Here is an 18,928-nt window from a genome sequence, read left to right on the forward strand (position 1 = left end):
GCACAAGCTAGTGGTGTAGGGTGCATAGACCTCATATGGCACCACATCCCCGTGGTGACAAAGGAATACTGTTTTTTGATGACACAGTAAAATTGCTTCTAGCACAAACTGCAAATGATCACCTTTGCTGACCCCTTTTTTGCACAATTTGGTATGTTAAATTATTCCCAACAAGGGATTCCTTGTTTAGTTTTGTATGCTCAGATGTTGATGGTCCTGCCTCCTGTTCTGTGTCAGATATTGATGAGATATTCAATTGTTCTAAAAAATACCCCACACACAGAAGATTTCTGAAGGTAAATGCTGGGCCTAGCAATGAATATCTGAACATCAATATGCTTTTCTCAAAAGCAGAAAGGAAAATGGATACTTCCTACAACAAAGGATGCCATTCATATGAACAAATCAAAAGTTTTGACAAGTGTGTCTATATTCTTGTGGGCCTTGCAAGATGTTCTTAGGATTGTAAACAAAATACATTTGCAATATTGCATTTAAAATGTACCTTGACAAACTAATATTTATAGATTAAAAGAAAAGGTATATGGTGAATATATATTTTAAAATACTTTATAGTGCTAATTTGAATTCTGAATACAAAGTACAAGCTAGCGCAAACTGGAAGTTCCATCCCCTTCCAGTGCACAAAGGGGATTGTGTTACTGGCTCTTGCGGACCTCTTACGAGAGTTCATTACAAACAAATTAAATAATACTGCAAAACAGTCATTTAAGTGAAGCCCTAATCATGCATGCAGTATTAAGACATCAAATAATACATGGACATGGTATATTTAGACCACCATACTACTAAAGTTATTAATGTACGATCCTGTAAGACTCTTGTAAGTGTGTCACAACTATAAAGATACACCTATTAAGAGTTTTCATTGAATAAAATGGATGTCTTTTTGCTAGGAAGTGCCCACCCTCCATTCATTCTTTTGGGAGTGCAAAGTTGATTACTATATATCTGCTCCTGAGCCCACCCAGCATCTTTCCTGAAGATTTATTAGGACTATTTAGGTAAAGCTAAGCATCAGAAGATGCCATCTTCTTTAGATTCAGTACAGGAATCAGGCACATCGACGTCCCAGCCTGTAAAGACACACAAAGACTCCCTTCTTTAGGAAAAGAAAGTGTCTGCAAAGCATCTAGCGTGAAAACTGTGCCACAAAGTGTGCTCCAGTAGCCCAAAAAAGCAATGCACCTTTGGCACCACTGGAATGTGGCGCAATTTTGTGCTGAAATGCAGTGTCAAGCAAGAATCTACTTCTGAAACCCAAACAGCTGCACTGCCAGTCGAACCCACACCACCTCGGCTGTAGCAAAGGAAGGTGATACCTGCCCAGCTTACATTAATAAAGTAATGTGCTGCTGCCTATGCAGCACAATCATGCTTTCTATGAGCTGAGCCGAATAGCTTGTGACAAATTTGTTCAGGATCACATATGTTCTCTCAAACAGTAGCTTTTTATTTTTCTAAGTTAATTCTTGAACATAATGGGGGTCATCACACATACACGCACACACACCGACATACATGCCAACATCCACACACACAGTCAGACACGTACACCCACATTCAAACATACACACACACATCCATACAGACATACCTACAGACATACACGCACTCATTCCCAAACACACAACACCCCCGCAAACATACACACACTCACACACCCCCTCTACACACGCACACCCCCATGCACGCACACAACACACAACATCCCCCTCCCCTCACGGACGATCGACTTACCTGGTCTGACGATCCTCTGGGAGGGGATGGGAGCCATGGGGGCTGCTCTGCCGACACCACACCATCAACAGAACACCGCCACACCGAATCACAGCACGTGATTCGCTGGGCAGTGTTCTGTTGGCGTGGCGGTGGAGGTGGTGCAACCTCCACTTCTCCGCCACCCGCCAGTATGGCTGTTTGCAGCTCTCCGTCCGTAAAAGGACGGAGAGTTGCCAACGGTCATAATAGGCTGAGCGGCAAACCGCCACCACTGGCGGTCTTCTGCACGACGGTCCCTCAGCGGTCTTGGAAAAAGACCTCAGAGGTCAAAATGACCCCAAATGTCTTTTTTTCAAATGTTTTCACATTAGTATTTTACGTAATGTTTTGGATTAAAGAACAGAGGCTATTACTCCACTGTGATGTGTAGTAAACTCTTATATGTGTTTTGATGCCGTTACTACTCTCCAGGCGTTCAAATTGAGCATTTGAGTGAATTTTCTAAGCCTACTTTTACATTAATTCTTAAGGTATTGCTTTGCTTTTGTGGATTTTGTAGAATACTAATTATTTAACATGTACATGTGTGCAAATTACCAAACGCATCAGCATAGTTTAAAGGGGGACTTTCAAGTTTCACTTCTCAGCAGTAAAATCAACAAGGCAGAACAAGGTAGAATGTTCATGCAGAACAACCTTGTTGAAGCTCCAGTTTTCATATTTATACTGTTTTCAGTACAGCATGTATTACTTCTTATGAATGATTCAGATGAAAGCATTTGTTCATATAAATGTTGCAACATGCCCTGCACAGAGCTCAAAGTGTGAGGTGCCTCACAATCTCTAAAGCAATCGAAGGACTTGGTGTAAAAGGGTGTAATACTACCTTTGAATTTGGGGGGTATAGGAAAGAAGCAAGGTATGAGGGGAGTGTACTGCTCATTCTGATGCTAGACAGAAGGGTGTACAGCAAGTATGCTGATCCAATTATATTATTTTGACGGAGGGTGAACTGTACTATCTTAATAAACTGAGTCTATTTTTGCCAAAATTAATGCTTAGGAAATCTCTGGGCAATCTATAGAAGCTATGGCACCAGCAGCAGCCAGTCCCAAGAAAATGTGTTAAGTTCTTACTTTGATAATCATTCTTTATTCATTTTCACAGTAAAACAACCAGACAAATCAAGCCATGTACACTGGTCTCAAAATATAGAAATGCTAAGTTCAAGTAGTACCAACAATTCCAAAGTAAAGAACACAGCAAATACAATTCCGAAACCAATTTAGAAAGAAAAGTTTAATGAGCAAAAATACGGGATCTTTAATAGTGGATAAAGGGGAACCGTAGATAATAGATTTTTAAGATTTTTAGGCACGGTATGCAGAGAAAATGTAAAGTGACATTGAGAACAACAGCTTGTGCTTGACTGGGATCCAGGCATTATTTCAGGATGAAGACAATGGATCAGATGTCAGAGATACTATTAGGGTCGTCTAAGTCAAAGATTTGACTTCCTATAGATATCTTTTGCTCAGCTGTTTACTGGACGGACAACAAAGTCTGTTTTCTGAATGTGTATGCTTCCATCCGAGATGATGGGTCATTCTATTTAGGGCTGGAACACAACCTCTTCCCTTATTTGGGGATGCCCTTACTTGTGTGGTCACAGAAAGTGGGTAGATTTCTTTCTGAATATGCAATATTGTTACTGCAGGTGGGTGGTGGGAGGCCTTTGATGCCCTTGTGGAGACTACACCCAGAGATGATTAGTGACCCTTTGTTTTGAGAGGAGCTCAGATCGGTGATAATAAGTTATTTTGCATCTAACTTGTCCACATTGACCCATAGATGCATAGAGTAGGATGCCTTGAAGGTGATGATCCCATGGGAGCGCTTGCAGCAGGTCTGTGGCCACAGATGTCGCTTCAGGGCACAATTGCTGGAGTAGGAAAGACATCTGACAGACCTTCAACAGGATGGTCCAGTGACAAGGGCCCAAAGTGTGCCACGTCTGGAGGCTTGTAGAGCAGTGGATTGGACTTGAGAGAGGTTGGATCGATTGGTTCGCCATGACTCCCACCAGACACTGCATCAGGAGAGTGATAAATCATTCCACCTGCTGGCATTACTGCTTAGGAGGTGGTGATAGCCTCCAGTTACCCTTTCCTCGAGAAGGTGGGATGGCTCACTTGCAGGATCGCAGGCCGCAGTCAACCTCCTTCTGTAAAACCATTTTACATCAGTTTATGATGCACAGGAAGTTCATCACTTAGAGAGAGCATGCAAATTCCTAGCCCAGTTGCCACTCCCTCAATTCATGACAGAACAGGCAGAATGTCTAAAGAGTAAGCTTTCACTGGAGGAATTGGGAAAGACAGTGCGAGGGCTTGCCGATGCACAGCACCTGGCTTGGAGGGGCTGCAGGTGGAGTATTAGCAGGCATATTTGAAGTTACTCCTCTCCACCTACCAGAGGTGCTTCTAAGGCATAAGAATGTGGAGTACTGCCGCAGACCAAGTGTGAGGTGCAAATAGTCCCGCTCCCCAAACCAAACAGGGACCCAGTGGACCCTGGCTACTACCGCCCCATGTCCATGTTGGGGAGTAGATGTAAAAATACTTGTAAAAGTCCTTGCTACGAGAAAGGGAAACTGATCATTTTTGGTATTTAGAGACTCAGATAGCAACTGACACGGGGTCCCAATACAGTCTTAACATGGGCAGAGATCTCCCAGGACAATAATTCCTGGATGTATCTACCATTGTCAGTGATGGGCAGAGCCGCACTGTGTAAAATGGTCTTTCTCCCACATTGTTTATATGCTCTGCAAAATGCATGTACAAAATCCCCCCATCCACTTTCGCTCAGCTCAATAAACTCCTGGTGTCCTTGATGTGGACAGGCAATCGCAGCAGCGTCAAGCTTGATCTGCTAAATTTGGACACAGATCTGGGGGGTCTGGGTTTACCGATCCTCAGACCATATTATTTCACAAGCCTTCTTTAGTATGCTGCTCAGTGGTGCACTACAATAAACACCCTTGGACACAACCTGACTACTTGTATGTCATGTGTTGAAAATGTGTATTCATGGAAACAGCTACATCCATGGCAAATGTACTGCACATTGTGAGAGCATAGATATAATGACCTGTAGCTGGCTCTAGTCAGCGCATCAGCACACAGTTGTTATCACCAACACCTGCAAAATGAAAAACCATAGGTGACAGTAAGTAGAGGTAAAAGGAAGTGAATGCCATCTTGCCACAGCCACACAGAATACACCAGTAGTCATAGAAATGTTAATCTACACTGTCTCACCTGTGTGTCATTGGAAGCACTGATGGATCCACCAAATCCAGAATGCCTCCACACAGTTCATCCTGGACATCCTATGCCACTGCTACATCACAGAACACCTGAAAGACCTGTACTGACTCCCAGTCAACAAGAGAATCACCTTCAAACTCCTAACCCACGCTCACAAAGCACTGCACAGCACCAGACCAGAATACCTCAACAAACAACTCTCCTTCTAAATCCCGACCTGGCATATCCGCTCCGCTGACCTCGCCCTCGCAATCGTGCCACGCGTCCGCAGAACTACGTCCGGCAGTAGATCATTTTCACACCTCGCTGCCAAAACGTGGAATACTCTTCCTACCCCCCTGCGCCAGACCAAAGACCTTCAGGAAACTTCTCAAGACCTGGCTGTTCAAGCAGTAGCAGCACCTCCTCCCTCCTTCTCTCCCTCCCCTCTTCTGCACCTTGAGACCCTCACAGGTGAGTAGTGCGCTTTACAAATCCCCTGATTGATTGATTGATTACTGATGTTCCGTTGTCCTCATGCTCATCCTCAGCATTTTCATCCTCACTGTCCTCAGGGTCCACTGCTGCCAGAGGGGCATCTCCGGTCTTCTCCTCCTGTAGTAAAGGTACATGGCGCCTGAGGGCCAGGTTGTGCAACATGCAGCATGCCACTACTTCTCAGGTGAGTAGCACAGGGATCCACCTGTCAGATGGAGGCACCTGAACTTGGCCTTCAGGAGGCCAAAGGTTCTCTCGCTGATCCGTCTGGTTCGCCCATGTGCCTCATTATAACGTTCTTCAGCTCTTGTCCTGCCATTCCTCACAGGGGTCAGCCGCCATGATAGGTTTGTGTAGCCCGAGTCACCTGCAAGTATTGAGGGACAACATTTAGCCACATACAATCCTATGGGGTTGACACCAGAGGCATACTCTAAAATACAATTGGTGGGGACCAAGGCTCACCTATTAGCCACACCCTGTGCCTCTGAAGGTGGGCCATCACATTTGGGATGCCGCTATTCCTCAGAACAAAGGCATCATGCACTGACCCAGGATACTTTGCATTGATGTGGGAGATGTCCTGATCCACTAGGCACACCATTTCAACATTCACTGAGTGGAAACTCCTACGACTCCTGAACACCTGTTCATTCTGGCGGGGGTGGGAACAAACGCAATATGTGTCCCATCAATCGCACCAATAATATTGGGGATATGTCCCTTTGCATCGAACCCGGCCTTCACTGTGGCCAAATCTTACAACTGGGGAAAAGAAATGTAGCTGCACATGTGTTTCACAAGGTAAGACAAATCTCTTGCCAGCACAATTGAAAACATTGGCTGTGACATGCCTGTTGCCATGCCCACTGTCACTTGGAAAGACCCAATTACCAGGAAATGGAGCACTGATAGAACTTGCACAAGAGGGGAGAATCCCAGTGGAATGATGGATAGTTGATATCAGGTCAGGCTCCTATTGTGCACACAGCTCTGTGATTGTGGCCCTGTCCAGTCTATAGTTCAGTATTATGTGCCTGTCCTCCAGTGTAGCCAAGTCCACCAAAGGTCTGTACACAGGGTAATGTCTCGACCTCCTATTCATCCATAGTGGTAGGTATCTAAGGGACACAAGAGTGAGTCTGTCACAATTGGAACAACAAAACCACAACTGCAGTCCACATGGCGCCCTTCTGTGTTGGGACAGTGTAAATGGCGAAGTATGTGGCAATCTAATCTGTGATGAAGGAATTGTCGATAGGCCTGTTTCCCCCCCTGAAATGGTGACCGCCTGTCCTGTATGGAGGGACTTTGGGCATTGTGGCAGAAGGCGGTCTTGCACTGTCGTGAAATTCCTCTTTGGATAATATGGGGCTCTATGGAGTACAGTGGCCAAGGAGGATCTACGCCGGCAGTGAAGTTGTTCACCGTCGCGGACGTGACTGCCATTTTCTATCTGATTCTCACTTGCTTCCTGACCTTCAACAGGAGAACACCTACACAGCGTGTGCTGCTGTGACTGTATGTAACCTACCATCGCCCGTGTGACTGGGGAAAGGTGTGCCAGCCTTCACTTCAGAGGAGTTGGAGCGATTGGTAGATGGGGGTCCTACCCCAGTACAGACAGCTGTATGGGCCTCCAGACCAACAGGTGAGTACATTTTGGCCACGATGCATATGGCAAGGATGCAGGGAGATGTGTGTGAAAGCCTTGTGTAAGGGTGGGTGGGGGCTCGTGGGATTGTCCGTTTACAGTGCACATGTTGTGCGCTGGTGTATGTGTGTGCCAATGGTGATGGAAACTGGTATGGTGGGCTATTTGTGTGACAGGCTGGACTGTTTGTTTAATGGTGTTTTCCTGTCTGTATTGCCTCTCCAACACCCATCAAAAGAAGGGATTATGGTATGCATTGCCAAGGACTTGCGGGCCCTGGGGGTCTATGGAAGGCTGAGCACCCACTGTCGGAAATGGTGGGAGGACCTGAGACGCTGGCCACGGAAGACAGAGGCCCAGTTGGGGAAGGCCTCCCAACGAGGAAGGGGTGCCCGTTTGACCCTCAACCCCCCTGATGGCCCGCATGCCTGTGGTGGTCTACACTAAGCTGGATGGGCACTTGAAAGAATCACAGCTGCCACAAGAGGGTGAGTCCAGTGGGTATCATTACATATTTTGGATGGTGGGGTGGTATCTGGGTGGTGGATGTGTGTTAGTGGGTGCCCCTCAGGCCGGACCAGACATTGCAGCGTTGGTCAACTGATGGTGCATGGCAAATACAGGTAACCTAGCTTGTTAGCAGTCCATTTCAGGCAGGGCATCGTGGGTCTCAGGTGTGCTGCAGTTGGTGGTGTGTGGTCCTCATCTTACCTTAATGACTAGCCATATCACCGGTAGTGCAATGCATAGTGCTTAAGCCTGTTCCCTGTGTGTGAAGATGATGTGCATGCCAATATTGATGTTGGTGCAGTCATTGACCAAGTGTATCCTTTGTCCCCCATTTCTTGTACTGTCATCCTCTCCTTGTGTACATTAGCCTCATCTGATGAAGAAGCAGGGGCACCCGTGACAGAGGGAACTACATCCCACAGGACCCTGGAGGCAGAGTACACTGATGCCGAGGGAACCAGTGGGATGGAGGGCGAGGGGAGCACCACGGTGGAGACTGGAGGAGACAACACAGACTCAGATAACTCCTCCGATGGGAGCTCCCTGGTGGTGGCGGACACCTTTGTGACCACCCCAGCTGCAGGTACAGCCGCCACCTCCGTACCAGCACCGCCCTCCCAGTAGCCCCTCAGTGAGTTGCCTGTGCCCACTCACCCGGGAGGGTGGGCATCTCCTTTGCCCCAAGCACCTCAGGCCCTGCCCCAGTGAGCCCTGCCGCCCGGAGTGAGGAGTGAGGAGGCTATTGACCTCCAGAGATCCATCTCTGTAGGGCAACAAACCATTGTGAATGCCATCCAGGGACTGGCAACTCAGATGCAGCAATGCAATGCATTCCTGGAGGGCATTCAAGGTGGATTGGCAGCCCAACAGAGATCGATTCAGGCTCTGGCCTCTTTACTGATGGCAGCCATTGTCCCTGTTTCTACCGTCCCCCTCCAGCTACCATTTCCCAGACTCACTCTCCTGAACCCCAACCCATCCCTGGCACATCTATAGATGAGCATGCACAAACAACAACACCCAAGAGTGGCAAAGGCAGACACAAGCACCACACTTTATCTCACAAACACCATACAGTTGCAGACACAACCACATCCACTACCTCCACTGTCTCCCCTCCTCCTCCTCCTCCACCTCCCTCCCAGTGACATTCACAATCACACCTGCATGCACTGCCTCAACATCCACCACCAGCTTCACCACACCATGCAGCACACACACCTCACTAGTAGATACCTCCACAACATCCATCCACTTGTCCCCTGTGTCCTCTCCCACCATGTCTGTCCCCCCTCCTAAAGGACACAAACGCAAGCACTCAGACACCCAACAGCCATCCACCTCACACACACACACTGCCCATGCACCTGCACCCAAATCCAACAGACGTACACCTCCAACAACCACTCCCTCAACCTCCATCCCATCCCTCCTCCCACCCCACCGTCCCTAAAAAGCTTTTACTTGCCCAACCTAACGCATTCCCTCTGCCTCCCCAGTCTTGCCCATAGAACCAGTGTGCCAACCAGCCAGCCCAGCACCTCAGCCAAACAGTCCACGGGGAGAGTGGAGGCACCTCCTAGTCATGAGGCAGGACAGTGAGGGATTCCACTCCAACAGCCAGAAAGCCCACAACACCTACAGCCAGCAAGGTGAAGGAGCCCCCAACACCTACAGCCAGGAAGGGAAAGAAGCCCACAACACCTACAGCCAGGAAGGGAAAGGAGCCCACAACAACTGCAGCGAGGAAGGGGAAGAAGTCCACAATAACTACAGCCAGGAAGGGGAAGGAGCCCACACCAACTGCAGCCAGGAAGGGGAAGGGGAAGGAGCCCACGCCCCCTGTCATGGAGGGAATGAAGCCCTCAACTCCACTCCCCACCAGCTGAGGCAGTGCAGCTATTACCACCAGCCGAGGCAATCCAGGAGGCACCATCACCTGTTGCCACAGAGCAGCACTCTCCACCAGCTGAGACAGTGCAGCTATCACCGCCAGCAGAGGACATGTAGGCCACCCATCAGGGACTTCTGCACAAGGGGCCCCCTCCAGAATCAGTGGGCATGTTCCCCTACCTAAGAGACTGTGACCTTGCACTCCCCAGCCAAGGATAATGGGCATGGAGCCCCCTCCAGAAGCAGTGGGCATGTTCCCCAGCTCAGAGACTGGGACCTTGCAGTCCCAGCAAAGAATAATGGCCATGGAGCCCCCTCCAGAAGCGGTGGGCATGTTCCCCAGCTCAGAGACTGTGACCTTGCACTCCCCAGCACTGAAAAATGGGCATGGAGCCCCCTCCAGAATTAGTGGGCATGTTCCCCCCGAGAGACTGTGACCTTGCACTCTTCAGCAAAGGATAATGGCCATGGAGCCCTCCTAAAAGCAGTGGGCATGTTCTCCAGCTCAGAGACTGTGACCTTGCGCTCCCAGCAATGTATAATGGGCATGGAGCCCCCTCCAGAAGCAGTGGGCACGTTCCCCAGCTCAGAGACTGTGACCTTGCACTCCCCAGCAAAGGATAATGGGCATGGAGTCCCCTCCAGAAGCAGTGGGCATGTTCTCCACCTGAGAGACTGTGACTTTGCACTCCCCGGCAAAGGATAATGGGCATGGAGCCCCCTCCAGAACCAGTGGTTCCTGTATTCAGCTGAGGTGCCCTCCCATTTCCCTGAGGTGCCTGCCCACTTACAAACTGATGCACCTGCAGTGTTGGACTGTGCCCTGTGGCCTTGTGTGCCCTTATGACTTTGGACTGGGCATTGGCCCTTTATGAACTTTGGTATATATTTGGCTTGTGTAGTGGGTTTTGCTATTTTAATACATTGTGAGCACTTCCGAAATCTGGTCCTTGTTTTATTGTGCTGTGTGTCGTGTGCCATTGGTCTACGTGTGCAGCTGGTTCTCTGTGTGTCTCTGGTGTGTGTGGCGTGCATGTGTATTTCACTGTTGTTTTCCTCCCTCCCTCCCTTGTGTGCTAGGTGTCTGTACTCACCGCTGTCATCTTCATTGGTGTTGGTGCTCCAGGTGGAGCATAACGTAGAAGATCATCGGGAAGACTTGCAGTTCGGGTTCCATGGTGTCGTAGTTATTCCCTGTGTCTCCAATGGTGAGTCCTCTCACTTCTGAGCTCTGTTTCCGCCAGGCTTTTGATAGCATTGGTACCACCCCGGAAAAGGTGGAGGATTTGAGTATCTTAATATGGTGGGCAGTACTTTGTCTACCGCTGTGGTGAGTGTTGTGTACCCTGACGGTTGGTGTGGTACATTGGCTGTCTATTGGAGTGATCACCGCCATGGTCATAATTTGGTAGTACTTACCGCCAGGGTGTTGATGGTATTACCGTCACTTTATCACTCACAGCCAGGGTCGTAATGAGGGCCATGCTCTCATGGGCCAATGAGGTGGCTGGCAGCAAGCGAAACTGAGAGAGTGTGGGCGAAGGACACAGTGTGAGATAGTTTTAGGAAAGAACAAGGTTGAAACTGAAATCAGTGAGACCAATGTGAGGCAGCTGGGGAGCATGTGACAGCTGACTATGATTAAGCCAGAGGCCTTAGAACTTCTGGTGGTTAAAAGAGACTCTGCCTACTAATCACCAAATCCGTATAAGCAGATTGCACTAACCCTACCTACCAGCGCTGAACTACTTGCATAGAGGAAGTGGAGACTGAAGACAATGAGGAGGAAACTTGACCATGGGAGCATCTCTTGGTACCTGGATGTGAGAAGTGATGGGCCACAAGGATTAAAAAGTTGCTGGGAGTCAGACAGATGGTAGAGGGTCAAACAATTGCATGATCTAACTCCTTCAGAATTGGGACATCAGGTGCACTCACATTTGTAAATACAGCAGCCAACAATGGAAAACTTGTGGAACCAAGTAGGCAGTGCACCATGAGGAATCTACCCATTAAATACACTGGTAAATATGCTGATGACAGGTATGGCTAGGTACCCTACAAAGACATTTTGTGTGCAGGTAGGCCAGAAAGATGCATGTATGACTCTCAAGTACCGGGGATATCAGTTGTGTCCCAGGAAGCTGGTCATTATGTGAGTCAATTTTCTATGTATTTTGATATATGAAAATAAAAATGTGTGTATAGTTTCTTTGTTGGATATAGGACTGGACCAAGCATGATTGTTGCAACACACTGAACTACATGGTTGCGTACATAAGCAACATATGACATGTACTGAGTGCTGCATAGATTACACATTATGTACATTGGTCTATAAATGCACAAACACCTGGGCCCGATTCACAAAAGAGTGTTAAAATTATTTCCTGAATCTAACATCTCCACCCAAATCTACTTTTGCACTTTTTTAACAACTCAAAAACAGGTGTAACAGTATTCTAGGAAAACCATGCCAGACACATATTTCAAGGTGTAATGTTTACTATAGAGAAAGTCCTTTCACTACACCCCAGCAGTTCTCTGGGTGGTCTATTCTCCTTTCCATTTTTGTCCTGAAATAAATCACCAAGAATTCCCAAGCTAGTAAGTGTCAGATTTGAGTATGTGGAGTCTACAGACTTAAAAGGCGACTCATGCCCTGCTCTACTCCTTTCTTACTCCTTGAATGGGATTTCTCTGTGTTCAAGGTTGAGAAACCTGCAGCAATACATCAATTTGCTCCTCCCATGATTTGTTTTGTGATCATAGGTTTATGGCTAAACATCCCTTTTGGAATCGGACCCCATTGTTTTAAATGGCTTTTGCTGTAAAATATGTATAAGAGCATACCATTCACTGCAGCTCACATCAATTGTTTCTCCTTGTTGATAGGATAAGCCATTTCTCCTGCATGGGCACTCATCTTCTTTGACACAATGATCTTCTCTATCCAACGCCATCCCAGGAGGGCAAACACAGCCACTGATGCAATATTGGCTGTTCTGTAAGGATAAACCAAAAGATCAGGTCAGAGGTTTGTAAGCAATTGCTGAGCTATAAGAGAGAGAGAGAGAGAGAGAGAGAGAGAGAGAGATACTATACTTCACATTGGGAAACTCCAACCTATGTGGCGATGTGCTTGCTCTCCTTTGCTGTCTATCTGTCTCTGGTACTCTGCCGATCTCTACTCACCCTGGCTTCTGTCTAGTGATGGAGAGCATTTGCTGGGATTAATCCCCTGCTTTGCTGAAGAAAAATGTGTGGATTGTATTTGCCTCCATCTTGCCGAATAGTAGGGGTCATATGTGTTTTAACGCCCAACCTTGCACAGGGGTAGAAAAAGTTTACTCAGTTTTGTAAACAAATGGGAGGAAAACATATTTTACTAGAAAGGGTTTTTAGGACTCCTAGACTTGATCTGAGTTAGCTGACCATTTTTGAACACTAAACTTCTTGTACACACCAGCCAAAGGTTTTAACAACCTAAGATTAACTGTGGACTTCAACACTTATATGACAATCCTGGCAAGCATTGTCAAAACACATGGCCTCAACATCGTATCCTATGGTGACGACATACAAATCATCCTCTCCCTCGCCGAAGACACAACCAACACCAAGACCAATTTCCACAACTGCATGATTGACATTGCCAGATGGATGAAGGACAACTGCCTGAAGCTCAACAAGGAAAAGACAGAGATACTGATTTTTGGAAACTAAAGCTCCCCATGAGATTCACCCTGGTGGACCTCAGAACCTGGACGTACTCCTAACCCCACTGACTTTGCTAGGGACCTAGGCATCATTCTGGACAACAAGATAACCATGATGACCTTGGTCAACTTTGTCTCCTCCTCCTGCTTCTTCATCCTCTGCATGCTTCCTGAGATATTCAAATAGCTACCCCAAAGCTCAAGATGTCCCATCACCAAGGCCCTCACCTCCAGTGACTGAACTACAACAAACCTCTCTACGCAGGGATTGCAGCTCACCTCCTCTGATAACTACAGACCATTCAGAACTCCACAGCCAGACTCCTTCTAAATCCACCTAGATGAACCCACATCACCCCCTACCTCAGGGAACAACGCTGGCTCAATGTGCAGAAAAGATGACAGTTCAAGTTCTACACAACTGTGGACCTGCCTACCTGAACCACTTCCTAAACTTCCATCAGCCCACCAGACACCTCTGCTCCACTTCTCTTTCCCTAACCTTCACCCCCTGCATCCATCATAGCATATTTGGAGGTCATTGAACTACCCTTCTGCTCTGGACCTCCCCATCTCTACTACAGAGTACAGGAAGTCCCAGAAGACATGGCTATTCGGTAAATTACTGGACCCTGCCACCACCTGGATATCCTCACAGGTGACAATAAGTGCTCTACAAATCTACTGATTAATTGATTGATTGTACTTCTGCAAAAGACACAAAACCAACCCTTGACACGTAAGGCACAGACATGAGATTTCTGAACTAGACAATGCCAAACATCAGTGAAAACAGGAGCAAAGAAGTTTGCTAGTCTTTTTTTATCAGCACTCAGATATCCACAATTTCACAGAAAGTTTTTGCCATGCTCTTAATGAACTCAGTAGTATATTTAAACTGGAATGCTGTGTAAATGGCAGTGTGAATTTTCATGCCTGCCTAGAAAGAGTCAGTAAAGGGGCACAGTACTAGATTTGCTGCTCATTGTCTACAACTGTTATTTTATCTGCTTTAGTGGTTCTGAAATATGAAATAAGAAAAATAGAAAAAAACAACCCTACTACCCTTCTAAAGTGTCTGTAAAATAAGATCAAGTCATTGTGGTCTCCATATACAGTAGAAATTTACAAATTTTCTCTGATCCTTTGCACTGTTTACTTGGAGAGTAAATAAAACACTTACAAGGCAAAACTTGCTTTCCTCAACTTTGGTCTCAAGGCTGTTAAGCAAAATGTATTTCCACCAACAGAAAAATGCACTTGTCTGAAGCTTGAAACATATTTCAGTCTTATATTATAGTTTAAATAGTTTAAAAGAAAGGACAGCCTAATGTGCAGCCCCTTAGGTGTTCTCAAACAGATGGGGGCTCTGTATATGTCCAAGGATTCTATGGAAGGTGGTCCCTATCCTCCATTAAAAGCCAGATATTATGATGCTGTATTTTACTAGTAGGTTATGTAAGGTTTCTGATGAAAAACTCCACATCATCTGCTAGAAGCAACTAGGTTTGCAGGCATTTATTTCCATTGTTCAGCTGTGACAGTATAACATGCAACTAGTCAATATATATATAAGTGGATTGTATTGGTATACACCTGGTTATTCTCACACATTTCTGTATAATTGGAATTAAGTTGAAGGCATGCTACTTTGATAAATCTTCAAAGGCAAAGTTGAGGTCAAGCAAGGATGTTAGGCATGGACACGTATTGAGTGATAATATTCAATACTGCAATGTTCCCATTCTTGTCCTAAGTCTTACCACCCCACCCTCTTAACTGAGGTGCAACACCCTCAATGTATTGTGGCATGGAGTATGATACAAGAATGAGTTAGGCTGTTCTTTTATTGACCACTCCTGGAAGACAGAAAAAGCCTTGAAAAAAGGATATGTCACTTTTTAGAAGATTAAGTAGGAACAACATAGAGGACAACTGATGAAGGTAGAGTTATCTCAATGAAAAGCATTGGTGTATAGAAGACTGTAGCAGAAAAATTAACTATAATAGTAGCAGCATCTCTTCTGTAAGCTGTCCAAACTTCCCGGTCCTGCAATATCACTATGTACGTTGATTATATGCATACTTTGGAATGCAAATAATTTTTACTCATTCAAGTCATAAGCCTTCTCTGGCAATTGTTCATTACTCAATTACCCACCAAATGTTACTATATTCAGGCATCGTAGTAGGAGTTACATTCATATTTGCTGCATTTGATATAATGAGCATGAAACTTTAACTATTAACTTACGCATGGTGTGTCTAAATGGTGACATTGCTTCAAGCATTCGACCCCTGTGCTGCCTGGTGGTGCATTGGTACAGTTGAAGTAAACCATTGGAGCAATACAATCTAAAAGGGAGAAATTATTTAGACATGTTATTCTAGGAATAGTCTTCACATATTTATCATTATTACAACCCAGGTTAAAAAACCCAAATGTGAACAGCAGCTGTATAAATCCAGTAACCTCCTTTCATTGAAAAATGCACCACTGTAGGTCTGGGTGACATTTTCCATTGCACAATTTGAGTTGACTATTTTCAAGGAACTCTCTAGGTCCAAATTACTTTTATATCATTGAACCATATTCTCTATAATATTAGTTTCCAAAAACTCAGATTTCACATAGATCTGCACTGTTAATCACTTTATTTTCCCTTCTTTACAGTTGTTCAAATTAACTGAATCCAAATGAAATAAATATATACGTTTACCAACTACAATAATTTATGGAATATATACAAAAAGAGTTTGTAATTCAATGATAGATTTGGAGAATAAGGAGTCCCTAAATGTTTTAACTGACTTCCTATCTGAAACGTACACAATGCTGGAATTTAGAAACGTAAGGGCTATCTATACATTAGAATTAAAATAAATGTCACATTTTTAGGCAAAATTGATTACCATTACTACATTAAAAAGAAACACAGAATAGTTGGGGGCAAACCATTGTTGTCAAATAATCTGCTTTTATTTTAGACTATACATCATGATTAAAGCAGGATAAGAACTGTTACTACACTTCAAGATTCAAATGATACCATTGTTTTCTGACTGGCGTATGGAAAACACCTTTAGAAGCACTTACATGTTCACAGAAGAGCGTGACTTAATTATGACTCAGTATGAATTGTGAATACTTTTGTATATTTTGGTGGTTAGCGTTAGAAATGAATTGCAAACTTAAGCACCTTTAGACTTTTGAAAAAATACCTTGTGGTTTATTCTATACATATGTAATTTATGAAAATATGCAATGTGTAAAGTGTTTATTGTTTTTAGTAAATTCTTTCTAGCTACAGATAGTAACAAATCACTTTAAGTATGGCTAGGTGACTAATTAGGGGCTGCATGAGGTAGAATGGGGATTAATTACAGCACAAATAGAGCACAACTGCACACAATAAATACATGCTATCTGTCACAAGAGGACAAACACATGATACAGATATATAAACAGACAATAGGGTCAATTACCACAGCCAATATAAACAAGCAGTGGAAAGCAAATCGGTCATGCATTGCAATGGCGTAATTCAACCATTTGGCTTGCTAATGGTTTTTTCAGATGCTAATCTGCTGTGGAAATCAACCCAGGTTGGTTATACGAGACACCAGTCTCGGAGCAGTAAACTAAAAAAAAAAATATACATATCAAATTGTAAGGCTTGACCCAAGAATAATGCAAAGGGAAGTGGCAGAGTAGAAAGGTAGGAGCTGATGAGGAAGCTAGGAGAAGCAAGTTAACACCACTGAATATCAGGAGTAACAAAGGCCAAACACAAGTAAAGAAAGGAAAGACAACAATTAGGAAACAAGCAAAAAATTAGACTGACAAGCTTTGTAACTATTGTTATTTTTCACAATATGTCTTTGACAAAAGCTGTAGGTAAGACCTAAAATCCCTATAGGGCCCCACGTCCTATACAGAGGTAGTATTCTGTAGGATTTGTGAAGCTAACCTTTGCTTCTCTGATTTTATATTAAGAACTCTTCGAATACAATGCATATCGTTCCCCCAAATGTAAATTGCTTTACATCATTTTGGGTTTGGATATTCAGAATAGAATAGTATTTAGAACACTACATGCACAATCATTGTGCTGAAATGGTCATCGTCTTTTTGTGAATAGATTTTATAGAAAAATAGCCTTTACATGTCCTTACCACACAACTTTTAACATTCAAGCCTTCAACACCCTGGCTAGTATTTGTACCTGATAAGTATTACATATATTAAAGTGACATTTAGCTAGGTTTATTTTCAGTGACAATGTAACAATTTAAAAAAAAGAAAATGAACTTTACCAGTTATAGTTATCTCAAGTAACTATACCTTTTGTCCTAAAGTAACTATACTGTAGCCCTTGCCTCTGCCAGACTTTCTGCAGGTTCACCCACACTTTTTAATCCCATTTTGACTACTAGGTGCTGAGTATGAAATGCCCTGAGCCTCGCTAGTCAGGGCATGTGCTGTGACCCTTAAAAGGTACATGGTTGATTGGTCTATACCCAATTGGCATAACCTAACTCACTTGTAAGCCCCTAGCATATGGTAGCAGGGGTACCCACGGCCTGTAACCTAGAGTGTCCCCTCAGGAACTACATCATTTGTTATCCTACTATGCTACCCAGAGTGGGATAAGGTAAAACGTGGCTCCCAGTCTGCCTTCAGACTGGAAGGGAAGTTTTAAAATTGCAAACTTGACTTTGCCATGTATGGTAATGGTAAAGAACAATCCCGATTTGAGATGAGGAAGTTCAGCTCTGTCAGGAAATGGCAGGAAATTATTTTGTTCTATATCAGGCCCTAGACAAAGAACTCCAGGAGGACTACCTGCATGGTCACAAGCCCCCACATAGAGAGGCCAAGTTGAGCCTGCTGGAGGAGGATATCACAGAGGATTAAGGCCCTCATTCTGACCCTGGCGGTCCTAAATCGCCAGGGCCGCGGGCAACGGAAGCACCGCCAACAGGCTGGCGGTGCTTCATTGCCCATTCTGACCGCGGCGGTAAAGCCGCGGTCAGAAAAGGGGATCCTGCAGTTTCCCGCCGGAATACCCCTGGCAGGGCTGAACCTCCATGGCAGCGCTGCAAGCAGCGCCGCCATGGGGATTCCGACCCCCTTCCCGCCAGCCTGTTTCTGGTGGTTTTGACCGCCAGGAACAGGATGGCGGGAACGGGTGTCGTGGGGCCCCTGGGGGACCCTGCACTGCCCATGCCACTGGCCACTGGCATGGGCAGTGCAGGGGCCCCCTAACAGGGCCCCAGCATGGTTTTCACTGTCTGCATAGCAGACAGTGAAAATCGCGACGGGTGCAACTGCACCCGTCGCACCCCTGCAACACCGCCGGCTCCATTCAGAGCCGGCGTCTGTGTTGCAGGGCCTTTCCGGCTGGGCCGGCGGGCGCTCCTTTGGCGGGCGCCCGCCAGCCCATCGAGAAAGCCAGAATGGCCTCCGCGGTCTTTTGACCGCGGAGCGGCCAAATGGCGGTGACCGCATGGCGGGCGGCGCGGTCAGAATGACCGCCTAAGTTTGGACTACAATTAGCAATCTCCGCTCCCCTAAAGCCTCAGTCCTGGATGGGTCT

The 18,928-nt window shown here is 45.7% G+C and overlaps 1 protein-coding gene across 1 annotated transcript in view; it reads right to left on the reverse strand.

The window, feature by feature from the left end:
• Nucleotides 1-18,928, reverse strand: part of LOC138284407 (mucin-2-like) — a 1,933,778-nt gene that overhangs the window by 1,165,216 nt on the left and 749,634 nt on the right. Inside the window, exons 19-20 of the mRNA XM_069223144.1 lie at nt 15,583-15,683; nt 12,463-12,614 (exon numbers count right to left, since the gene is read on the reverse strand). Coding sequence (XP_069079245.1) covers nt 12,463-12,614; nt 15,583-15,683 — 253 coding nt within the window. The remainder of the gene's footprint in view (nt 1-12,462; nt 12,615-15,582; nt 15,684-18,928) is intronic.

This window comes from Pleurodeles waltl, chromosome 3_1 (genome assembly GCF_031143425.1).
Source record: "Pleurodeles waltl isolate 20211129_DDA chromosome 3_1, aPleWal1.hap1.20221129, whole genome shotgun sequence".
In the NCBI taxonomy this organism is placed as follows: domain Eukaryota; kingdom Metazoa; phylum Chordata; class Amphibia; order Caudata; family Salamandridae; genus Pleurodeles; species Pleurodeles waltl.